Here is a 16434-nt window from a genome sequence, read left to right on the forward strand (position 1 = left end):
ATCATAATGCAGTGGGGTTTTTTCCAATAAGTAGGCGTGCACACGTAACTTCCCTTACTTCTTTGCTTGTATCTTTTCAGAAATCATTTGGAGCTACAGGCTGTATCTTGGAGAAGGACGTAGCCACAGGAATTTGCCACTTCTTTTATGACAGTGCACCAAGTGGGGCCTATGGCACCATGACATACCTAACAAAAGCCATAATTATTTATTTACATGATTTCCTGCCTAGCACAGGCTGTACGATGCAGTAAGCGATGCCTCATGCAGGAGGGAAGGCTCAGAAGCTCCTTCTCCCCATTTCCCTGTCATGAACCTCTTGTTTGGTTGCTGCATGTTTGTGTGCCGTGCACTACCTCAGCATTTTACCCTAGTGATCGTGCTACGTGCATGCCTACCTGTGGGGGACAGGTAGGTGGAATTGGGCCTGGTTTTAAGAGAGTGTGTGAGAAATAACAAATAACGAGGCTTATTCTGCCCAAAGTGCATAAATGTAATTCATATTAAATTAGCAAGAATTACACAGTTCTGCCAAGGGGAGAACAGATTACTCTGTGGAGATCAAAAGGCATAATAAAACGAGAGCACTGTATCTCAGGCATAAAGCCTCCCAAATAAGAGAAGTGATGGAATTCATTAATTTTTCTCCTGCTGTGTGTAAATGTGCATTGTTGTGCATCACTAATGCACAGTGTGAAACATCCAGGGAAATGTAAATTAGAGGAATAGGAATAACTTGAAATAACCAGGTGATACTTCTGATACATTTTTATCCTGACTCTCATTGCATTTGCATCTAGCCAGTTCAGGGCTAATGCCAGTAGAGACAAATGTCTTAAAATATCCACTCATTTGCGAAGGTAGCCTCCCTCAGGAAGTTGCATCTGTCTTTAATCTGAACAAAATAGCTTCCTTCCCTGCATCCCCAAGGCTTTGGAGGCAAAATGTCAGGACTCCAGCTCTTCCAGGGTGACAGACAGTTTTATGCCTGTAATCCTTTCCTCTGAATGCAGCAAGATAAACCTCTTCCACTCAGGCACCTGAGTGTCCCCGTCCTTTCCCTTGCAAATAGCCTCAGAGTTCAGAATGGCCTAATTGCCGGCCGTCCAGCACAGCATGAATTTATGGAAGGCTTTGATGTTTCACTTCACACATCCCCACCCCTTTCCCTCCCCCCCCCTTTTTTTTCCCCTTCCCCCCCCCCCCTTTTTCCCCACTATTTTTTTCTTTATTTCCCCTTTTTTACCACCACCCCCTTTTTTTTTCTCCTTTTTTTTTTCTTCTTTCCTTTTTTCCTTTTTTTTTTTTAATTTGAAGTTGCACTTGTAGCATGTGGTTAGGGGTGGGCTGCCTGGAAGTCTCCCTTCAGACAGCTCCCAGGTTAGTGCCTGCACCTTGAACCCATCAACTGGAAACCACTTTCTGGAGCTGCTGCAAGAATGGTTGTGTCCTGCAGGGAGGTGGCTCTGTGGCCACTGAAATTGAAAACAGAGGTCTGCTGCCTCTGGAGGGGAACCCCTGCTTTACCCCAGGCCTCAGCTGAGGTTTTCCTTGAGCCAGGCTGTTGGCTTTGCCACCAGCCAGCATGCGTGTGGCTGACAGATGAGGAAAGTGGCTGTGGCTTTCGCCTCTCCCGTGGCCGTGGCTCCCTCAGCAGCGTGGGGGTGCGCCAGCACTGCTGCCGTGCAAGCAGGGGGGATTGGAGTGGTTCTGTCTTGCCAGGTAGAGGGGAAAAGAGCAGAGATAGCCTGTTAAAAGCAAGTATTTTCTGTGCTTAATAAGCCTGATAAGCAATTTCTGCGAGACCCCTCCTCCACTCTTTCGAAACATAACTATGCCATTTGTACAGGATTTGAAATGAGATTTTTTGTGACAGTAACACGTGGTGCTTTTGCGGAAGAGGTTTTTGGTTCCAGTTTTGTACAGGTATCTGAAATAACTTTGATGAAGGGAAGGGAGTAAACCCCTGTCTCACTTGTCGTTGCCAGCAGCCGTGGTCCTGGGCAGGCGAAGCTCCTGCTGGCCGTGCCACCCCGCGTGCTGTCCCCCTGCAGAGTCGCTGCTGCGGTAACATCTGGTCGCTGGCTCAAGAGAGCAAAGGTGTGGGGAGGCCTAAGGAGGTGACTTTGTGGTTTTGCAGGGACCAGTCTGGCGGTCCAAGGGTCTGGGATTTCTTGGACCGGGTGCTCCGAGAGAGGCACGTGCTCTGTTCACCACTGTGAAAACCGTGGGCTTGTTGAGGGTCTGCTATAAAGGTACGGTTTGGGTACAATTAGCACTTGGATGTGGAAGTGATTTTATTGGCAAGGTGCCTGTTCTGTAGGGTTTTGCCTTCATTATGGTTTGGGGTTTTTTTCCGTTTCATAGGTATTGTAGAGATCACTGAGCCTGTTTCCCAGCAAATGAAAGTAAAATCCTTTAGTGTAAGCAGACAGCTGTGACAGTGCAGAGCACGAGCACACGAGAGCCTGTGTGATGGCTTCTTGTTCTATCCAGTATCATACAAAAAGTCATTAGGAGCAGTTATTTTTGCTTTTCTTGTTGAATCCTAGATTGTGAGGGTTGCAAGGTGATTTTCCCTCAGACTCTTAGTTTATTTTCTTTGCCAAGGTTGTGATGTTGTTTTTGGAAACAAGAAGGGTGATGTTGGTTTCACATGCAGCTGCGCTGAAGTCTAAAGCAATTGAGCTTCTGGCCAAACATACCCAGACACCCCTTAACACGCTTTTTGTTTTAATGGGAGTATCGTTCATTTGAAATTCATAGTATGACCTAGGTTTTGGTAGTTTATGCTCATCGTGATCAGTTATCACATGGAGTGCCAGTACTTAGAAGCTATTTATGTGGTAATTTGAAGAGTTTAGGTAGCTGGTGGCGGAGGGTAGAATTCTGAAACGCTGGGCCAGTAGAAGGGACACTCGCGTTACCCCGGGGTCGGGCACAGCTGCGACTTGCTGCTGCGTTACTGCTCGGGCAGAAGAACCACGCTGGCTGGAGAGTCGCATTTTAGCCCAAACCTGATTAAGCACATAAGGTTTTATACAGACCCCCAGCTTTGCCGAGGATCCACCTGTGTGTGTGTGTGTGTGTGTGTGAGGCTGTTGCAAAGCAGAGGTAGCGGTGGTGCTGGCGGGGGTCTGCTCCGGGTTAAGTCACCTGACAGCTTCGCGCTTGGCTGTCAGGCCAGCCTCAAGTCCTTGAAAATTCATTTATGGAAACAAGGGAAAGGTAAACAGACACGTCCTGTGCCTCCGAAACCAGGGCACTGATGAATTAAAATAGACCCACCTGAGACCTGGTCTTTCCAGTCTGAGGGCACTGCTGCCCTAAGCAGTGTGCAGCTGTGGGGGCAGGAGCACTGGCATGGCCGTGGGGGCGGCACACAGACGGGGGCCGCTTGGGGGCCAGGGTAATGAGCGGTGCCCAGCTCGGCACACGTACCGCATGGCCCCCAGCCCAGCTCCTCCAGGCCAGCGCCCTCGTGGCTGTTTCCTTCTCCCGGCCGCTGTGCCGAGGGGATGAGTGTGTCATACTAGACAGATCAAAAGCAGCGTTCATCTCCCTCGGCTGCTGTTCCTCCAAGTAAATGTGCAAATGTCATGGTTGGGGGTACAAAGTTTATCTGGTTTCTGCCCTGCGTATTGTGGTCTCCTTCCCCAGGGAAAGAGCCCTGCTTGCTCATGGAAGGTGAAGGTGAGCTGAGCAGCCCTAAACGGGGACTGTCACTTTCTGTGGTTGGAAGTGAAACACCTGGGCTGCACCCCTGGGCACAGGGCACTGCAGGGCGGTGTCAGCCCTCGGCAGCGGCCCGGGGCTTGAGTGACACAAGAGCTTGGGTCAGTCTGGGCCCAGCACCGGGCACTTCGTGGTGTGGCCAGGGGATGGGAGCAGTTGCCCACAAAGTGGGAGAATGAAGGATGCCACCAGCGGTGGCATCTGCACCCGTAGGGCAAGAGTTTGGGGACTGATTCAGTCCCTGCTCAAGGGACCACTCCCAGCTGTAACATTAAGTAGCCGCTGCAATAAAACTGTGGGATAAAAATAAAGGATTTGTGCGTGGGGGTTATGGAAGAAGAGCTTCAGCTGAACAGTTCGGCTTTTAAGTACAAGTAGCCGGGCTCTCTCCCACTCCCAGTTGCAGTCTTGAGTGGCTTTTTATTCCTGGCATTAGATGTTTCACAGTTACTCCCCCTGCCACCCCCCCTTCTTCTGTTAGGGGTAAAGATGCTCTAGCGTGCCGCTGGCAGCTGACAGGACGGGCTTTTTCCTCTTCTGGCTGTGTGACTCAGCTCCTCTCATACCTCAGTACTGCATCCCTGAAAGCCTCTTCTCGCTGCCAGCTGAGGGAAGCGCTGCACCACAACCTTCGCATCTCCTCTCCTGAAGCGATCCCTCAAGGCAAGCATCCTTCAGCTCCATGTTAGGGTAGCTTCAGGATCACGTCACGAGAGGGGGACATCCAAGCTGGAGGCTGTCAGCCATTTCTGGGCTCCCACGTCTTGCTGCACACCCTAGCTTTGCCCTCTTCTCGTGGGGGGTGGTGGCAAAGGACTTTGGAGCTGCCACTGTCCTGTTCCACCTTGTTGCTTTGCGCCCACAGCAAGGAAACCTACAGTGGGAAGCGAGAGCCCACCACACGCGGTGTTTGTTTATCTTGGGTGGAGCCTTTTTGTCACCCCACTGGAGTAAGGTGGAACTCATCCTCAGGGTGCATAGATCAGAATAAATGCATGCTAAAAAATACACATTCAGTATTACCAATGCCATTAAAATTTTACTGTAAATCTTGTTTGCACTATTAAAGATTTTACTTCCCCCTCCCCTAGGCAACAGAAATAAGTGTGTGCATATTTATTCATTCATCTGTCAAGTTACAAAATACTTACGGAAAAGTAGTTTGTATTTAACTGTAGAAAATAAGATTTAAGACGGAGCAGTACCTTAATCTTGGGCTGTTGTGACATTGTGTGATGATGAACTGGGAAGGATGCTTTTTTTTGTACTGTCAACACTTATTAAATAAAACCTAGATACTGTACTTTGCTCATATTTTACTATTAAAATTTAAAGATGGGCTAGGCTGGAACCTTTTTCTACCCAAAAAGCACTTTATGCACATTGTATTTACTAAGGCAGAATTAGGTTGTACTGTTTTCAAAAAGCTCCTGACCTGGTGGCACTTCATATCAGCGTGTCGCTCTCGGAGCATGGCGTGCAAGAGCATGAGGTCCAGGTCTCCCTGTTCTCCCTGCCAGGAGCCGACATTTGGCTTGAAGCCTTGGGGGAGGCCAGGGGCGCTGGACTCTGCCATCTTGCTGTGTTCCAAAAACTCAGTTTCAGAATTTCTCGGTTTACTTGGTAAAGAATTTATGCTTAACTATATGTAAGGGTATTTAGGTTCGGTAGTATCAAAATTTGTTTCCTTTTGTGTTCTTACTGATCTTTTTTTAAAAGATATCCAGTTCATCTCAGGAAAAGTGTGGTGTACTCTGATTATGTGTAGGATACCAAAATGCAGGCAAGAAGACACCATACTTAAACATTACTGTGAAAGCTAAAGCTTTATTTTGTGATCTATCATCCGTTACATTAACATGCTATGGATTTAGCCTTTATTAAGGTGATGAGTTAGGACTGTTTCTTAGCTCCAAACCCCAACAAATGTAGGGGAAAAGTAGCCAGTGGCAAGAGGAAATCTAGTGCAAGTGTGAATGCTTTTCAACTAAGCTCCTTTAAGCTGTGTCTGTAAACTTCAAGGAGGATACAGTGACCCGGAATGTTTTATTTCCGCTGCATCATGCAAAAAGCAAGATTAAATGCCGAACTACCCATTTGAACTAGATGGTGGTTCTTCCCCGTTTCCCTCTCCTGAGCTGGCTAGCCCCTCGCCGGCCTCTGTCCTGCCTGTTAACGTTGCCAGGGAGGGTCTGATATGTTCCTTGTAGCCACCAGTGCTATTTCTCAGCTGTCGCTAAGGCTGCTCAAAGAAATGTACCAACATTTCTCCCGGTTGTAGGTGCGACCTCGGCAGTGTTCACAGGTGAGATTGATGGGGGAGATGCCAGCACGGGAGGGGGAGTAATCTGTAATGCACTGATGTGGCAGTACTCTTAAGTACTGGGTTTTCATCTCTTCTGTCTCATTACTAGCAGGTATATATCACCCAGAAGGGACTAAAGAAAGGCTTACACGGTGACCACAATGCTTACCATTTGTTGTCAGTCTGGAAATGGGTTTCCCAGACCGCTTACGACAAATGACAGCAAGGTGAGCTTCCCAAACAGCCCAGAAGACATTCTGCCCTTTCATGAGTTTGCCTTTTTCTCTAGTCTATGAACCACGTGAAAGGCCTCTAAAAATTCATTGAAGTCGATGTGGCCATCTTTGTTGTAGTCTATGCTGAGGACTAACTTGTCAATGGATTCATCATCTGCATCAATGCCCAGGTGAGAAGTGAAGAGTTTCCATGTCTGGCTGAACTCCTCAAGAGAAATCAGACCTAAAGGAGAAAGAAAGCAGGTTCCTTTTTCCTGTGCTGTTTCCCCTTCCTGCATGCGTGCAATGCACGCGCGCTCCTGCACTGCAAGAAAATTACCTGCCTACTGTGCCTCGGGTTGTTTTGTGGTTTCATGACTGAAGTACGTTTTTACTTCAGGTGATGATCTGTTTTCAGCAGTGGAATTGGGAAAGCAGTAAATACTGAGGTGGACAAGGGGAGAAAAAGCCCCCAGAAGAATGAAGCCAGTACTGAAGATGGGATACGTGAGAACTTGGTCTCAAGTTAGGCTCTGTGCGCCGTCCCTTATATGGTGTTACAGCCCGACTGCTTAAATTAGGCTTCACTAAATGGGGAAAAAATGACATCACCTCTGGTTCCTCTATATTTGGAAGCCTTAAGGAGGAAACACGGTGGGCAAAGATAACTCGTGTAGGGCTTCCTAGAGCTGGTACAGTGAGGTTACGTACACTTACCTGAGTGATCTTTGTCGATGACATTAAAGATGATCTCCAGATCCTTTCTGTATCTGCACAGTGTTTCCACCAAAGCTGGCTGAACCTGGGTCTGAAATTGCGTACAGGAAACCACTCAGACCTCAGTTTGAGTTAGTCTAACCAGCAGAATAGGTGCTATCCCAGTTCTGTTTCCTCACTTTAACTTGTCAAATGTACCGACAAGAACAAAATCCTTATGCTTGAATTCCCTGAAATGACACTTTGTGTCTTGCCCTGAGGAATAATCAGCTAAACCCTGTCACAGATGGCAGGGCATGGGGAAGGAGCCTTTCGCTCCTCCTGCTTTCAGTAATTATATGTGGAAATACGGATAATCTAGGGAAGATGCTGTATACCATGCACTCGTACAAAGTTTTTTGCTGTATGTATGTGAATGGAGCCTACTGTTTAGAAAAATTATGGTGATAGCTAAGTACTTGAGCACTACACAGCCACCGGGTAACAACTGGCCTCTGAAGAAGAGACCTCAGCTACCATTAAACATCTAAAAAGTCCATCGACAAATGTGACTCTCCTACAGGTGCCTGAACTTGGCTCTGGAGCACACTTGAAAAGCTCATCTCAAAGAGTGAGGGTTGAGTGCTCTGGGTAGGATTTGACGCATCTCCTCAGCCACGTTATCTAAACGCCCTTGCAAGTCAGGGGAAAGTTAAGAAGCAGTTCTAGCATGTGATTCATCCAACCTATTTTAGGCAGCATCTACCTTAGCAGGGAATGATGAGTCGTACCCTAGCAGTGCTCATTTCCCTCCAGTGACTATAAAAGGAAGCTCAGCAACTAGTTCAGCCGTAGATGTCTACCTGATTGGCCAAACCATAGTCTTGTGCCTCAAGTTGCACCAAAAGCTGTTCCTCCAAGATTCACAAGGAGGAGTTTTCCTCCTTACCTCTTTTATAGGTTGGCCTATTTTCAAATCGTAAAAGCATGACATGAAGTCAATTTCTCCATCTGGGTTCATCTGTGCTAGCTGAGGCTGCAGCATCCTCCAGGGCAGTTCCAGCTGTAGGACAGACTCCATGGCTTCAGCCCAGTTGTTGACAGAAATCCTGCCTGTCAGAAAGGGTCAGTTCATGGTTACGAGTGGTACGTGACACGGCACGCATCAGTCACCAGCAAGCCACCTGCCATTTTTAAGAACAATTGCAAGACGTAAACGTATCCTAACCCTGGGATAAAACCTTCAGATCAACGAACAGCGGCACTGGGCTACACGTTTGTTTCCACAGGTAAACCTCAACAACTTTGTGATGCTATTACAATGTTTGGTATGTTTTAATAGCTTCTGAGAAAACCAGATTATGCCATAAAGAGTAGTTCTGGTTTGAGCTGAGCTGCAGCTAGAGAGACCTAAGTGGCTGAAAACCCAATCAGACAAAAACGTTAAACAGTTGTTCAGCGGCCTAAGAAACAGTACCATCAAGTTATTGATTGCCCTTTTAGGGACACAGATAACCCGGTCAAGTGAGAAGCCATCATGAGGAAAAGTTGTATTTGTGCTAGAAATCAACTCCTTGCTCCTGCATAAAACGTTTGTGTATAATTTTGCCACTGACTTTTCTTCAGCTGATGCATGAATGTGTCTGCTAGTGGCATAACCAGTAAGCGTTCCATGGATGTCTCCCAGATTCAGGAGGAGACCGGTTCCCCCTCACCTGAGACCCTAGTTCCCTGCCTGACATCTTCTGAAGATGCTCGTAAGGAAAGGTGGTGACCTCTGAGCTTCTGGAGCTGGATTTGCCTACCCAAACTCTGCCCAACAACAAACACCATTTCCTTATTTGCCCACGTGTTTCAGTTGTTTTCTTCTTCCTACTTAAAGCTTCATCCCCTCAAGTTGTTTTCTGGGGCTAAACGCTTGCTAATACCTGTCCTTTGTGGTCAGGAAGAAGATGAGATCAACCAGTCTCTCTGCCCTCCAGCCTTACGCCGGCAGGCAGGACCTTTGTCTGTGGGGTTTGTCCCCTTTGCCCCCACACACACAGAAGCTGTTTTCCCCGTGGTGGCAACTGGACAAAGAGGTAGCATTACCTGTGCCTTTGAGGTCATACTGTGCAAAAGCACTAGTGAGTTCAGATCTGTGAGCATAAATCTTCTCTCGTAAGGACTTTAAGGCAGATGATTCAATTGTACCCACCCTAGAGGGGAAAAAATGCAGACCAAATCATTAAAGGATTTAAATCTTCTAGCATTTTATGCTTTTTAACATGATTTGCCAAATTGCTATGTCCTTTAACATGTAGTATGTTTAGGGTCATCCTAAAAGACAAGACAGGGGCAAAAAAAAACCCAAACCAACAAAACAAAGAAAGCCCCATAAGAATAATTTGAATTTACAAGATAATCGAGTTTATGCAGGTAATTCTAAGCTGCTTTGCTTTAGTAAATCTTATCACAGCGCTAGGCATGGCAAAGCTGTCATGATAAACTTTTTGGACTCAATTCATAACAGGATTTGTCCAGATTAAGGCTGTAGCCTTAACACAGACCTGACAGACAGGCATAGGCCCTTTTATGAGTCCATGACAATTGGCTGTTCTAACCACTTACCTTCGGGAGTTTCTCAGGAAACCAGGTTAGAGCACTTAGAACACATTTTTGTCTACTGTATTAATTTTTAAATTGTAAAATAGAAAAAAACAAGGAAACCCAAGGAAGATAGATGCTTATTCAATTACTCAGTCAAGCTATACATTTGTGGCAGGTACTCGCATGCTAAGTGGGTACGTGCTCACTGCACACAACGCACAGCTTTACCTCTCCCGAAGATTCTGCCTGCGTGTGTACTTGCTGACTTGATACTGTACAAACCGAGGAATCAGTTCAGGATTCAGTTTGATATATGCTCCCCGGTTGCTCCCCTCTTCGTAATAGTTAGAGGCAGAAAATATAGTAATAACCTGGTCATAGGAAACAAAGAAACTGGATTGGCTACAACTCTTCTTGTGACCAATTTCTGAAACTGATCTTAGAAAAACATGCAGGTTACAAAATGAAGTGTCTACATGTAAAACCAGAGATCAAAAACTATGTTGTTGACCAAATTGCTCATATTTTTTGAGTCAGAGCTTCAGGCCTGTATTTTTGGCCTGTCATAGGAAGACTTCTGTTCAGAGGGCAGTGTGATACAACGTGCTGCTTAACAGAAACCTCTTCCTAAGATAGACCTGTTGTTCAGGATTCTAGCTGGCCTCCTGATACAGCATATCAGAAAGCAGGGCCAGATACTAAAAGACTTCTAGAGCCTTAGAGTATCTCTTGCACTGTATTTACACAAAACTCTCCTCAGGGATTTTGTTTATGTACAATTGTTTTCACACAAATAAGCTAGTTCCCCACTCCTGAAGCTGTCAAGAATTTTGTTTGTCAGAACTCCGTAATTCATTCTAACAGCTATCTAGCTCATGATTCCCGCAAACCCATCTTCATTTTTTTAATTAACTTTGCAGACAAATCTACTGCGAATGTGCCTGTGAAATTCACAGGAGAGTTCTACTTTATATGGAAGCATCTTACCTTCCCATTGTGACTGATCTCATAACCTTCTGGCTTAAATTCATGAGATCTGATGAGCATCTTCAGGTTATACTTTTCAAACAGCTTGGCAGTGACATCAGGACCAAAGTAACAACCTCCTCCTCGACACTTATTTGGTGTACAGCCATTTTGGCTTCTTGGATCACTCCAGAGAATGTCAAGGATCTATAAATGGCAAATTCAAGCAAGTGAGGACTGACAGGCTATGGCTGTGTAAAGTACTGGCCATAACAAAAACCCCACAGCAGAGAAAACACCTGAGCTAACAAGTAGGTCTTGTGTTTTCTTCCTTCCTTTCAGTAGGGGATTCTTCTGGGCTGCAACTTTCGTTCTACTTTTCTTAAGAAACATTATGGAGACTTTGGGTGAACTTTTTTCAGATAAATATTATTTCAGAAACATACCTCCTTTTAACGCTGAGGTTTCCAGGCTCACGTAGGTGCAGCAGGTATGGTACCTGGGCTATTTGAGAGTGCAAAAGCTGCCGCCTTTGGATGTAGGTGTGAGACATTTTCTATTTCCCAGCACAGACCTGATAACCACATGGGTCTGCGGTTCTACCTAAGCTTGGGAGTGCCTGCTCTGAACATGACAGGAATTGCTTTTGCCTCTGTTGTCTTCGGTTAACTTGTATTTCTAAATAAGATTTTACATATTAGCATTTTAGCAGGATTTAGACATCAGGACGAATTATCATGGTTTGAAGTCACCTAACCTAATAATTCTAGTCAGTAGCAAACATTAGGCAAAACACATTTGTTTAAAACTCCCTGGACGAGGTTTACATGAACACATTCCATTTCACATTTGTGAGTGCAGCTCAGTGAACACTTGGTTAGCTGGGGGAATGACAGATTTGGGAAGGAGTGGGGGTTGCTTGTGCCTATTACGTTAGTTTGTGGGTCAGATAGGTATCTTGGGAAATCACATTTTCAGAGAGATTTACTTCCCAAGAAGCAAAAGAAAATTGTCTGCCCCTTAAAGCAGTTGGCTGAAGAGAAGCTCAGAAAAATAAACTTATACAGAACTAAATTTTGAACTTCTAAATTGCCTTGCAAATTAAGCTTTTCAAGTTGTCACTATTTATTAAATTGTAGTACAACAAGAGCTCCACATTGCCTGTAACCACTCAAGAGGAAATAAAGAGGTAGAGGACAAAATCTTCCCACTCTTGAGTAATCAGTCTCTAGGTCTCAGGAGCTGGGGTTTTTGGACAGTATCAGCATTCAGCTGTCAAAACCAGGGGCAAAAAAAGGTGCTCACTCTCACTAACAATTGCAAAAGCTGACCTATTTAAAGTAACCACGTATGTCCCAACAGATCCAGCCACAGGAGGGCACGCAAACACACTGCACAGTCGGCGTTTCCCCCTCCTGACGGCTAAGAAAAGGAAACACTGGGTAAATTGTACTTGTAAGATATAAAATCACAAGTTATTGCCAGGTCTACAAAAAGCATCCAACTAACAAATAGCTGGCTAGTATACTCCCCAAAATGATGGGTTTCTTTGTAAGAGACAGTTCCCTCAGACTCAAACATACTGCCTGAATAGAGCATGGGCTGGTTTTGTACAGGAGGGGGTTGGGTATCAGCCTGTCTTTGGTTTCACCTACTTGTTTCCATTCCTTCAGGGCAGGGTCCGGTGGCAAATGTGAGCCTGAAGGCTCAGTGGAGCCTGATGAAGAGATGTGTTGTGTTTTCCCTGCAACATTCTGGTTGGCAATATGTTTGCTGGGTCTGGTTGTGGGAATTCTCTCCTTCCCTTGGTGCTGTGTGTCTCTCACTGAATTCGGTGGCCGCATCAAAGACTTCAACTTAAAAAAAACAAAACCAAAAACAAACAAACAAACAAAAAACATTGTTACCAGAACATAAAGAAGATACAGAGATGTTAGCTGAAAGGCCCATCAGTTCCCATTTCCTATACTCAATATTGAACTCTTGTAATGTCCTGAACTCACAGGTTTGGTGGAAGCTGCAGATTTTGGCACTTGCAGAAATTTTGCTTTATATCTATCAGTGACCAGCCTCTTCAGAGCTGCTCTCTTATTCTTATCCAGATGCACAGACTCATTTCAAGCCACAGTCAATCATAAGGTCTCACTGTACAGCAAGCACAGCCTAGGCTCAGGGATGACACGTAAGTACCCAGCTTCACTGGAAACTGAAAATGTACATTTATTGTACTGAGATGAAACTGCATTCACTACTGGTCTGATACAGTAACTTGCTGCTAGGTCAATTTGGCTAAAATAAATGTAATATCAGGAGGATAACAGTAAAATTGATGAAGTATTACACCGGGCCCTTTTATTGTTAAATCAGCCTCCTCCACTGTGCATGGGCATTTGCTTTTTATGGCTCCGTGAATGCCCATTAATACAGACTCTTCTCCAGGGAGTGCCTTCTCTTCTCATTTGAAATTTTCTCATACTAGCTCATTTCCGGAACAAAAAATAAAACCCAGCAACAAAACACACACACTGCACAACGACACACACACACAAAATTCTACTCTTTAACAAAGAAAAGGACTGATGCAAAACACTGGGTTATTCCCCTGTGCACTGACCAGTATTTGAGACCTGTCAGTTGCCAGCTGTACCAATTAAAATACATCAGTTGGCCTTGAGTGATATCGCCCTGAGTTGTGGCCCACACATGTCTCATTAGCAATGCGCTGCCGTGGCAGCAACTTTGACCTGTTCATTCTGCATTTCACAGATACCGCATCGGTAACACGCTGAGCCCAGCCTTGGTGAAAGCGTGGGCAGAACTCAACTCGCAGTTGACACACCTAAATCTGTAGTTAGGCACCCAATTTTAGTGCACAGTGGTACAGCCAACAGAGCCTAGGCTCCGATGACCAGAAGTATTCATTGCCCTTTTTTCACATCCTTAAGAAACAAATTCACCTGACTGTCCTGTAAAGCATTTAATTCTGCATTAGAAGACACGAGCATGAAAGAAATAGCTCTAGATTCCACAGATGCTAATGACAAGGTACACAAGGTTGCATAAACATAGGTATCTTGTGCCACCTGGGATGCTCTACCATGCCTGTGAATTAGCATGAGGTGGACAGATACGAATCAGACCTAAAGGAGACCAGTGGAGGAGATCTGCAAAGACAACTTTCTCCAGAGGCCAGAGGGGACATCCCTAGGCTACAGGGTGCTTCCATGAACAGCAACAGAGACTTACACCTGAGCAATGACAAGACCAGGATCTCCACCAGATCTCCTGGATCTCCATTGATTATAAGGAGCCTAAGCACCCTGATCACAAGCAGACGTCTTGATTTAGTTGTCCAAATCGAGACCAAATCCCACACCATTTTCCACTGATTTGAAAGAGCTGTGTTTGCTCACCATTTCAGAAAAAAATGAATATTTCTGTCTTCCAAATCCCTGAAAAACAGTAGTTTCTGTTCTTTCAAGGACAGGTCTTGAAGTTTGATTCTGCTGGAAAGAGTCTCCCACATCTGCAAAGCTCAGCTGCTGCCAAAGGAGCACCTCACAGCTGGAGAACTTTCCCCACACAACAGATGGAAGAAGCACAGCCCCAGGACAAAAGGCAATGCTAGAAAGATGTGGCTAGATTGATTTTAAAGTGTTTAGAAATGGCTGGGAATTAAGTACTTTTCATACTTCTCTGGCTAATGCGTCATCACTGCAGGAAGGAGGTATCCAAAGTGGGTTTAGTTATTTCAGAGTCAAAAGACCCATGTTGTTTTACAGCAGCCAAACAATTGGCTCCCAACACTTACTAAAACCTTTCTTCCTAAACACTGGTTTTGAACAAAAACAAAACTTTTTTTTTCCTTACATGCCTTACACAGCAGCCGTTTCCTTTCCTATTGCAAACAACTTGATCTTAGCATTTGTACTGCTAAATTTTGTAAAGAAACAAAATGACCCCCACATGAATATGACTTCTTACCTTATTTCTCTTGAGTGCATTCAGGAAATCCAAATCTGTGGTGTCTGAAATCCCTCCGTGTAGGATAAGAACTTTGCTATCAATTATAGTGGCAAGGGGAAGCCAGCTAAAGACATCTTGCAGAAGACACAAAATCTGTTTCCCGTGGTCCTGTAAAACATACTCTTATATTAGATCCTATTTCTGGCAGATGCTGTTGCTTCTAAATTTAAGATTTTGCCGAAGCGTTTGCCACAGTCTGTATGAACAGTTCTGTCCAGACACCCCAAACTGCAACACTGACAAACATGTTCTGATATTTACTTTAGAGCCATTTACATTGTCTCTGTAGCATTTCATTTTTCTTTCATGTTCACCTCATTTTGTGTTCTTGAGTGGCCTTACGGATGTTATTTATTTCATCCCATAGAATTCTAAGCATAAAAGAGTTAAAACTGTATTTTTAGTTATTCCACTGACAATCCAAAATTATCTCAACTACATTACTAAAGTCATTCTGTGTTACACCTAAATGAACTGGTTGGAAGTTTTCGTGTTTACACAGGTTTCATTTTACATGTGCAAGACTACAAAGAAAATACAGTGGGAGGAGGAACCACCTTACCTTGTACTTCTTCGAAACTTCTTTTGTGAAGCCGTATCTGAAAATAGGACAGCATCGTGAACTGGTTTTCAGTATGCTTCTTCTGCATGATTTTTTGTGCTATAGTGTTTGCCACGAGTTTTCTAGACCTCTTTTTCTCCTGCCATTCTGTCTCACCTCAGTTTAAATGTGCTTTCTTCAGCTCTGTCTCGAGAATTGAGTTAAACCGATTCCTTGTACATACAAGGGATCAGGAACAGAATCCAGACCAGTTAATTACTAAGTTTTTCACATCTTTTTCACATCTAAATGAAATAGCTTAGCAGTTTTACTTTTTAGATACTGGAGAAAAATTTCAAAGGAACCTAACTGACGGTGGGCAAAAATTCTCACAAAACCTCCACAGAGGTTTTGTTCTAAATCGCTCAACTTGATTAGACAATGTTGTCTATCACGTCTTTTCCCCCACAAGGATTTAGATACTTTGTTCTTTTAACGCTAAGATCTCTTTGGAGCAAGAGGCATTTTCACAACACCCTAACTCAGTTTTCAGATTTACTGATATGCAGCACTGCTAATCAAAACGCTCGGCAAAGAGCCATACGCAGGAATGCATCTTTGCACTCCGTACCATCACAGACTTAGTTAATATTTTCCATTATTTTGGGTGGGAATTTTCCTACCTTGTAGATAAAGTAACTGGTTTGGTTTATGTTGGTTTGCTGTTTATTTTCTTTTAAATTAAGTGCTGGAAAAAGGAAGTATGTGAAACTGATTCTCTTAGGATTTGAACACAGGCAGGCCCTCTAACCCAGGTTTATGCCTGTGTTAAAACTGCAACGTATTCTGTGAGCATGCATCAAATGCTAGAAGTGGTACAACAGGTTACCCACCAGCCAGTCACCCAAAGACTTACTGGGGTGCCTTAGAATTGTAGGGACTAGGACTGAGGCGTTCTCGTGTCTGTGAGATGATTTTGTTTACAAGTCACACTTCCCCTATGGCAAGAGACACTGGCTGTGCTCGCTCCCTTGGCAGGGCTGTACAGCTGAGTGCTACCGCCTGTTTTAGAAAACAGGGTCTCAGCTGGTCCTGCAATGGGGCAGACTGCCACCTCTCAGCTACTGGACCTCCACTGTGTAGAAGTTGGGATATTTACCTGCCCCTCATGTCTGAGAAGTGACATCTTAGTCTAAAGTTAAGTGAAATATCAGCTCCTGGTTTACTGGTTCCATTATATTGCATACCATTATGTCTTTTGCTATGCTATGGAAAAAGCCAATGTTTTAACTAAAATGTCATCCTCAAATTTGATACTCTGGAAGCTGCACTGAGCCCACTGACTTCAATGGATTGTGGTT

General features: G+C 44.7%; 2 protein-coding genes across 4 annotated transcripts in view; one reads left to right on the top strand and one right to left on the bottom strand.

Annotated features, from left to right (window-relative positions):
• The window catches only part of PHKA2 (phosphorylase kinase regulatory subunit alpha 2), a 50467-nt gene extending 45429 nt beyond the window's left edge, over positions 1 to 5038 (top strand). The window contains exon 31 of the mRNA XM_080377125.1: positions 81 to 5038. Within this exon, the coding sequence (XP_080233251.1) occupies positions 81 to 254 (174 nt within the window). The 3' untranslated portion in view covers positions 255 to 5038. The remainder of the gene's footprint in view (positions 1 to 80) is intronic.
• Positions 5039 to 5525: 487 nt separating this feature from the next.
• The window catches only part of PPEF1 (protein phosphatase with EF-hand domain 1), a 42472-nt gene continuing 31563 nt past the window's right edge, over positions 5526 to 16434 (bottom strand). For all 3 annotated transcript variants that reach the window (XM_080377144.1, XM_080377145.1, XM_080377146.1), the window contains 9 exons: positions 15095 to 15131; positions 14491 to 14640; positions 12162 to 12362; positions 10528 to 10713; positions 9769 to 9911; positions 9043 to 9149; positions 7901 to 8064; positions 6973 to 7063; positions 5526 to 6499 (listed from right to left, as the gene is read on the bottom strand). In XM_080377144.1, coding sequence (XP_080233270.1) covers positions 6306 to 6499; positions 6973 to 7063; positions 7901 to 8064; positions 9043 to 9149; positions 9769 to 9911; positions 10528 to 10713; positions 12162 to 12362; positions 14491 to 14640; positions 15095 to 15131 — 1273 coding nt within the window. In that variant the 3' untranslated portion in view covers positions 5526 to 6305. The remainder of the gene's footprint in view (positions 6500 to 6972; positions 7064 to 7900; positions 8065 to 9042; positions 9150 to 9768; positions 9912 to 10527; positions 10714 to 12161; positions 12363 to 14490; positions 14641 to 15094; positions 15132 to 16434) is intronic.

The sequence above is a fragment of the Falco punctatus genome (genome assembly GCF_963210335.1).
Source record: "Falco punctatus genome assembly, chromosome: 2".
Lineage (NCBI taxonomy): Eukaryota > Metazoa > Chordata > Aves > Falconiformes > Falconidae > Falco > Falco punctatus.